Genomic DNA, 8248 nt, shown 5'->3' with positions numbered 1-8248 from the left:
TGCAGCGCCTCACCTCTGCATGGCTGCCCGGAGCCAGAGTCTTGCTGCACCTCTCACAGCGAAGGCAGGGCCGGTGCCAGTTCTTCCCCAGAGACGACACCTTCTCAGCTGCACAGAGAGACCACCATGGAGACAGTCACCACGGCAACCAGTCGACTGAGTCACCAAGACCCTTCTCTGACACTGATATGATACATGCAGATATCAGATGGGGGGGAATAGCGACAGATGTGCTCACCAAAGTACACCGTCTTGTTGCATCTGGGGCAGATGTTTGGTCCGCCAGAGAAAGACGAAAAGCTCGCAGCTGCAAAATGTCACTTAGTTGGGTCATTTCTTACATTTGTTTGAAATAAATTAGAATTTAGTTTGAGGTACATAAAAGCTGCTTCTTTATTTTGTTTTTAAAAAACACAATCCTTACGGAGGAGCAGCACTTTGTTCTAACACAACTTTCCGACACGTGACAGGTTTTCTATTTCTGCTCCACATATTTCTCACCCTTCACTGGTCCCCGCGTGGCTCTTTTCTCCTCCTCCGGATTGCCAAGTGTTGCCATGGAAACGGCTGCCGGGGCCTCGTTGACAGGAGCGTCGTACATGTAGGAGCCAGCTCCGCCGATGTTCACACCTGCAAAAAGAGCWCAGGAAAAWAAATAAAAAATAAAAAATGGTGCAAACCTTAATGAGAGAAATTCAGTTCAAGAGAAAAATCTGATTAATAAGGTGAAATGGCACCTTTTGGTCCAAAGAGGGCAGCGTAGCAGGGCTTGTGGCAATACGGTTTCCCATCATGCTGCATAATAGGAGAGAACAATTAAAACAAAATCATCTTTTTTATTTAAAAAAGTTGCATAAAATGTAAATTTGTCTAACTTTACATGAGCTTGTTTTAGGAATTAATACAAACAGTCTTCTCTTTGTGCTTTTCATTTGGAAGGAGAATAAAAGATATCAGTTCACAGTTTGGTATTCCATAAATGTGACATTTCAAGCTGCCAGATGCAAGTTATGGACTGTTTACAGCAAAAGAAACAAATGTGTCTGTTTTTGCTAAATGTGTTTTTATATAAAACTCTGTTTAGATATAAAATCTGCAGCATCGTCTGCCCTGCAGTCGTGTTCATTTGTCATCCAGACATCAGTGGAATTTCGCCAACAGTTCAGTGAAGGAAAGTCAGGAATCCTGAGCGTCAAATGAAGCTTTTTAGTCGAGTTTTTCCACGTTTCTAACTCAACATCAGCACATAATTAATCCTAAATTGCCCATTCTGCATAATTTCTATCACTCGCCATGTTAATATGATAAAACGATGAATCCTCTCACTACTGAGAGCGCTGTTAGCAGCTCAGCATGATTCATTGTGTTACTTCCCTGTTAAAGGTCTAATAAAAACAGTGAAAGTTGCTGAAACAGCATCCAGACAGTCTGATAACGCTCCTGCTGGGCTGTTAACTCACGCTGCTTCTTCTATATGTTGCTTTTCAGATGAACTGAAAAGGAAAAACTGGAGAAGATAAAAACTGACATGAAGACAATTTTAACCTGAACTGAGCATTAAAGTGTGAAACTGAAAGCAAATAGCACTCCACCTTTAAGACCTATATGTCTGAATGTCCATGCTAGGACTCATTGTTTAAATATTACTTCATGACACAAAATAATGTTTTTCTATAAATAATTTAAAGTCTCAACTTCACAAAAACCTTTGCGGCGTTCCCCTGGAGCCAGACTTCGGACCCATTTGGTTTATATATCTTCCTTTTTTTGTTGCCGTGTAATGTAGGGTTCATGACACTCAACTATGTTTTGTTTAGTTTATTGATTAGTTTTAGTAAAAAGCAAAACTTGCAGAACAAACCTTGCATTATGGGAAATGGAGTCTTTTGTACTGCTGCTCTTCCTCTGTGGAATATTCATCCTGACTCTCTCAGGTTTAAATGTACTCTAACAATGTATTTTATTTATTATCTTCAATAGAAATGTGTTTTTATTTAACTTTTGTAGCATCATAAGCTTTTCAAAAAGAAAATGACTGAAATAAGCTAACAGATTTTAAAATCCACACTGGAACCAGAGAGTTCTCATAAAATAATGAAAAGAAAGACAAAGCAGAGATTAATGCTAAAACCTCTTCATCGTGTGAGGAAACTGCCAGGTTTTCTCTCAGATGATGTGAAATCAACAGGCTGATCGTCTCTGTGGTTCAAACTAAAACGTTCCTGCAGGTTTTAATCATCATGGTTTACAGACAGTTTCAGAACCAGAGAGCAACCAACAACTTAATCTACTGACCTTTTTACTCCCTTATACCGAAGGAAACAAACATGATATCTGTGTGTTTTCATATAAAATATTTAACACAGTTTGAAACATTAATTTCACTGAATCAGAACATTTGAGTTCATTTGTAAGACATTTTAATGGTTATTTCACTTCTCTCATCCTTAATTAGTTATTTTATACCCTTTCTATCTGTCCTGGTCCTACAAGCCTGAGAAACACTTTAAATATGTGGCATTAAATTATTGGTAAAATAATTAAAATATGAAATAAAGAAAAACTGAACCCACAAATGATCCTATCTGGATCTGTTCAACTCCTGCATGATGTTTAACAGGTAAATACCAAATAAAATGAGCTCTACAAAGTAAAATAGTAAAAAAAAAAAGAACATTATAAACCGACATTTGTCTGACGGATGAGTCTTCGCGATCAGATTTCCTGCTGCAGCTCCTCTTACCTCAGCATGGCCGCCGGGGTTCAGCGTCTTGTTGCAGCGCTCACATTTCAGGCAGAATTTATGCCAGTCTTTTCCCAGAGAGGAAACCTTCTCCGCTGTGCAACCAGAAAACAAACAGACTGAAATCATTCTCTGAAGTACTGTAAAGTTTGACAGGAAATATTGCTACTTAGATTTAGGATTTGAAATTACTTTTTATTGCAGAATAAGAAATGGAAGTTTTAATCGTTTAGGAATGTAATCCAGCTTTAATGAAAGTTTTATTTTATAAGCAAAAACAAAAAAGAAGGAGTGAAAAATGAACCTGTCCTAATGCTTCATTACTGGCACAGTAAAACGCAGGAAACCTGTTATTAGTGAGAAAAAAAAGTGTTTTTACAGCAGGCACTCCTCCGCACTCGTCTCTGAAAAGCCTCCATCATTTCTCTTTTTTCCATTCTTTCATTCAGGCATTCATCCTGTCTGCTGCTTTTGTTTCGGTGCATTTCCAATCCCACATCACTTCATTCATTCCTTAAACTGTGAATCTCATCAGGCAGATGAGACGTTCATCATTCTGCTAAATCATTTCCTCTCCGTCTGTTATGCAAAGACTCGTTCCTCTTCAGCCGTCACAGAGAATATTCCAATCAATTCAACATTTCAGTCCAGGAAAATACCTTTGGAAGGCAGAGAGACACTGAAAAGGACACGAGAAGGAAGGGAAAGACAGATCAGACAGGTCTGTATCCTTGAATCTCATCAGTGGAGGGAAGTAAAAGGAAGACAAAATAATGTAGAGCACTCAGAGAAATGAGAAGAGTGATAAATAGTTATTTCTGACCTTTTCTCCTCCACCTACACGTCTCCTCCTCTTAAAAAGCCAATTCCTTCAGCAGAACCTTTAATATTAAGACTTTCTGGAGAACATTACCTGCTTTGTTTTAATGAGACAGAAACATCTAGCACCAGAGAAAAACCCCAAACATAAAACATAAGCATCAGTCTGCTGTGAATAAGAGCAGCGCAGCTGTGTCACCATGTCGACTCTCTAAGTGGTAGAAAACACTTAAAGGCCACTTACTGTAAGAGTCTATATCGGTCTAAAGCACATTCTTTCCACTGAGATCTAAAGGTCAACGTCATGAGTCACAGATTTTCCATTTTCATAACATTTTTGGTCCGTTTCTGTTTCTAAGTCCAACTTTACTGAAGCAAAATATCCATCATCCCAACCCTGACTCCCACAGGAGCCTCCATCCTAATTAGCATCGAAACTTCATCATCCGTTCTGTGTCTCTACAAAGTGGCTACTTCATAATTAACACATGTTGGCTGACAAAATGTCTCCCTAAGGAAGACCCTTCGCCGAATCTACACGGAACAAACCGAAACAAACACGTACTTTCTTACAGTACCGGCCTAATTCTTGATCTGGACCAGTTGCCAGGCAACCATAAGAGACCACATGAAGTCCCATTAAAGACATATCTACAGAGACGAGTATTTTTGTTACCTTTTAACATCATTAGTCAGGTACAGGTTAGAGAAGAACGTCACTTCACTGCATCATGACTGCAAAAATGTCTGACCTTCAATCATTTCTATATAATTTACATTATGAGCCACTTTAACATAAATGCAACAGTATTTTATTGTTTACCTAAATATTAATAGGCTACAAAATTCAAGTATTTATCATATTACGTTCATTTTTTGTATTAATTTCTGCCACTTCGCTTATTTGCTGGTTGGAATTTGTTCTTTGTCATTCAACCTAATTTTCCTCTTTTTGTAAAAACATGATAAATACATATTAAGAGGAACAAGATACTTTATTTTATAATTTGCCTATTTAATCTATTCCTATTTTAAAAACTTGGCGAGTAATGCTGACTCTGATTCTGAACAAAGTGTTTACATTAAAATCTCTTACTGGATGAAAGAGAGCAAAGCGACATTTAGCCGAGCGAAAGCATCAAGCATTCGGAGTTGAGTGTGTCCCAGAACAATCACTGATTGAGAGTGTGTGTCATTTAAATGCACACACCACAAACTATTATTTGCTCATATGGACGTATGTATTCATATCAGTGCTCAGATTGGTGGCACAAATATAACTCCATACTGCTTTTGGCCAAGAAAGATTTTCTGTTTAATGTAACTTCAAATTATTTCCAGATGTTTTGTAAAGTATTTCTAAAATATGTGATGCAGCTGAAATACCAGTGAACTGTTATATCTGACATGGTATTGGCTGGTGTTTGGAAGCAGCCAATCACGGAGCATCATTCATTTTCCTTGATGCTGATTGGCTGTACTTTAATTATTAGCTTCTGTGGTAGTGCTAACATGGTTTCCATTGTGCATAACAGTGGATATTATCAAACAATCCTGCAAAGTTCAAATTGATTAAAAAAGTTTTCCATCTAAGGAAATTTAGCAGATCGAATCAAACAGACAAAAAGTCTTCCTGGATTATCAGGTAGCAACAGTGACTCGACTTTTAAGTAATTCCTTATTCCAGCAAACTGGAAAAGTCAACTTCATTCATTCAGATTTATTAGATCAGAGAAAAGAAGCTTGAAAAATAAAATATTCCAGTAAATCTGTTCCTGTTGTAGTAATTAGTAACGAAAACCTCTTCAGGAAGAAAGCAGAAATATTAAACACTTTAAATGGAAATAAGAAAACTACAAAAATGGGAAAAGTATTTCACAGAACTGCATAAAAATATCAGCCCTGTTGGTTGTAAATTAAAGCTTCTGATAGACGAAGTCTTCTTGGCCCAAACCCACAAATGTAACAGGAATGAACAATCATAGCCAAAAATCTGTTGTTGTTTTCCAGTTCTTACATAACTTCACCTCTGACCTCTGTCCAGATAAACGGAGCAAATTCCTCAAAATAAAAACCTTTGTTCAGGCTCAGTGCTTCCTGTCAGGAGGAGTTTGATGAGAGAGGCATGACGGATGGACGGAGGGAGTGAGAAGTTTCCCAACAATCATTTATCTGTTTCTTCTCCTCCTGAAATATCCCAACAGATAAACTGAGCCTGATACAACATGACACTTCCTGTTTAGTTTCAGAGTCTGACCCGCCTGTCAGGGTGACATGTGACAGAGACGACTGGCACACGGAGTGAAGCAGGATGAGTTTCAGAAATTCATTTTTTATTATATTAAGGTAAAATATATCTGCAAAAAGTCTTCATGTTGCTAAAATCTTCATTAAAAGGTTTTATTTTCAGCCAGTTCATCTTTTTAACTGTTGAAGATTAAATGTTTCTTATTATTTTGAAAGTACTGATAATCTTAAGATAAATTATATCAGATCTATTAATAAATACTTGGTGTAGAAAATAAAATGAACTAAAAATGACGCTAAGGTTGAGGTTGGACACCTTTAATGATGCTAGGGTAACATAATTCCCTGTGAAGCCGCCTGCATGAGGCAGATCATCTTTCTCCTGAGATCCAGTGAATTTAGCAGCATCATTATTAACTGAAAATGTTTAATTATTAAAAAAAACTGACAGCAGACGGCTTTGATTCAGGCTGCAGGGAGGAGTTTGGCTGAGATCCTCCTGGAGAGAGAACAAAAGGGCGATCGATCCATAAAAAGCAACGCGCTATTACTTATTAATAATTAACCGTCGGGTGCGGCTCAAAGTCTCGACTCAAATTCTAATTTATTGTAAACTAAAACACAAACTGATCGGCCAGCACTGGAACCAAAGACCTGCAGCAGCAGCTTTAATAAACTAATTCTGTTGGAAGTTAACGAGACATCAGGGATTGTTTATGAGCTTCTGGTGTCTTTAAGCACACAGGCCAGTTAATGGCTCCCTGTAATCTCATCCTCAGATAGTGGAGCCATTACTGCTGGATCTGGAGCCGAGGCAGAACAAATCGCCTGTCAGTCTGTGGCTCTGCAGCGGAGACGTTTTGGATCCGTTTTGGAGAGGAACTGTCACTTTCACTTCACATCGGCGAGTGTGTCTGACGTTACTGTCACACAATCACTGAGTGGCTCATCAAAGCTGGGATGTTTCTGTAAACTTCATGAAAAGTATCCGACTATACCGGCTGGTATAGTGTGGTGTGTGTGAGAAAAGATGAAAAAATAAATAAATGAACGTTTATAGAATAGATTTCAGAAGATTAACATATAATAGGATTTTCAGACAGCAGTGCAGACAACATGACTACGCACATGAAAATCCTTGAAATGGATATTCTGTGGGAGGAGAGATTAAAGTCTGAGTGGGGCTGTGAAGTGACTGGTCTGACTGGTTCAACCACAAAGATATTTAACACACAGAGCAAAAACAAAGTCATACAGTAAAGAAAACAGCAAAATACTGGAGTCAGGCTCTTTACGGTGTATTTATGTTCACGCTCTAAATCAATATAAGATTTCTCTACATGCATAAATTCATTACATTTGAGAAACATTAGAAATACATAAAATGTTGAAAACATTGACTGAAACTGTCATGTTTTAAAGTTTAGAAAAGGGAAGAGTCTTATTTTAAATCATAATTATACATTTTACTCCCAAATTATCATTACATTTAGATTTWAAAAAAAAATCAGAATTCAACCTAAAATCATTTCTAAAATGTAAATTGATGTGACTCAATCTTAAACCCTACAGTATATGTGACTTGGTTGAATTTCTTTTGAGACACAATGAGAGATAAAAGATGAAAAATAAAACATCCCACAATGTCTGATTGCGTTTCAATAACCACAAATAGCTGGAATCACTTCCTATTGATAAGAATGAGCATCTTACCCGGCCAGCACTCCACCCACCCACCCACCAGTCAACGCCCCCGGTCGGAACCACGGTACCGGCGGCCTCTGCAGCGGCTGCACAGCAAACATTCACTCACCGAAATACACCGTCTTGTCGCATTTTGGACACTTTGACGCCATGAGGGGAGCGGAGCGGACAGGATGGATGGAGCGTGATTTCTGTCTGTCCTCCGGTTGGAGAGGCTTTCTGTCTGTCTGCAGCTCCGGTGGATCAGACAACCAGACACACCTCTGGCTGTCACTGCTGCTTTCAGGACGATGAGGAGACTCACATCCAGCCTCTACTGGCTCTGCTGCGCTGGCATAGCCCCGCCCCGATTGTGACGTCATCGCGCTCTCATCCACACATGAGATCAAAGCGACTTTCATATGGAGTGAAAATGATCTTAGCATGAAAATCTATGAATTCAGTACATTTCTGCCAGTTTGAGGATTTCGGTCAATTTTATTCCAATATATGAATCTGAAGTTAAAGTTTTAAAGTTCTGCATGCAAATCTATAATCAATTACTTTTCAAAGGCACATTTTTAATTTGCATTCAAAATTTTAATCGCAAAATTCAAAGAAATATTGAATGTTGCAACAAAAACTTGCAAAAATGCAACCAAAGATTTCAGACATAAAAAAGGAAAAAAGTAAATAAATTAAATATGTATTTCTCAAAATCATAAGTTTTAAACTTTAGATGCAATTTTAATTTCA

General features: G+C 38.0%; 1 protein-coding gene across 1 annotated transcript in view; it reads right to left on the bottom strand.

Annotated features, from left to right (window-relative positions):
- LOC103457211 (cysteine-rich protein 2-like) overlaps positions 1-7856 on the bottom strand; it is an 11798-nt gene extending 3942 nt beyond the window's left edge. The window contains exons 1-6 of the mRNA XM_008397175.2: positions 7623-7856; positions 2744-2838; positions 738-795; positions 502-630; positions 239-307; positions 14-108 (exon numbers count right to left, since the gene is read on the bottom strand). Of these exons, the coding sequence (XP_008395397.1) occupies positions 14-108; positions 239-307; positions 502-630; positions 738-795; positions 2744-2838; positions 7623-7665 (489 nt within the window). The 5' untranslated portion in view covers positions 7666-7856. The remainder of the gene's footprint in view (positions 1-13; positions 109-238; positions 308-501; positions 631-737; positions 796-2743; positions 2839-7622) is intronic.
- Positions 7857-8248: the final 392 nt, after the last annotated feature.

The sequence above is a fragment of the Poecilia reticulata genome, linkage group LG21 (genome assembly GCF_000633615.1).
Source record: "Poecilia reticulata strain Guanapo linkage group LG21, Guppy_female_1.0+MT, whole genome shotgun sequence".
In the NCBI taxonomy this organism is placed as follows: domain Eukaryota; kingdom Metazoa; phylum Chordata; class Actinopteri; order Cyprinodontiformes; family Poeciliidae; genus Poecilia; species Poecilia reticulata.
Note: the sequence above shows the minus strand (reverse complement) of the source record. Positions and strands in the feature narration are given on the sequence as shown.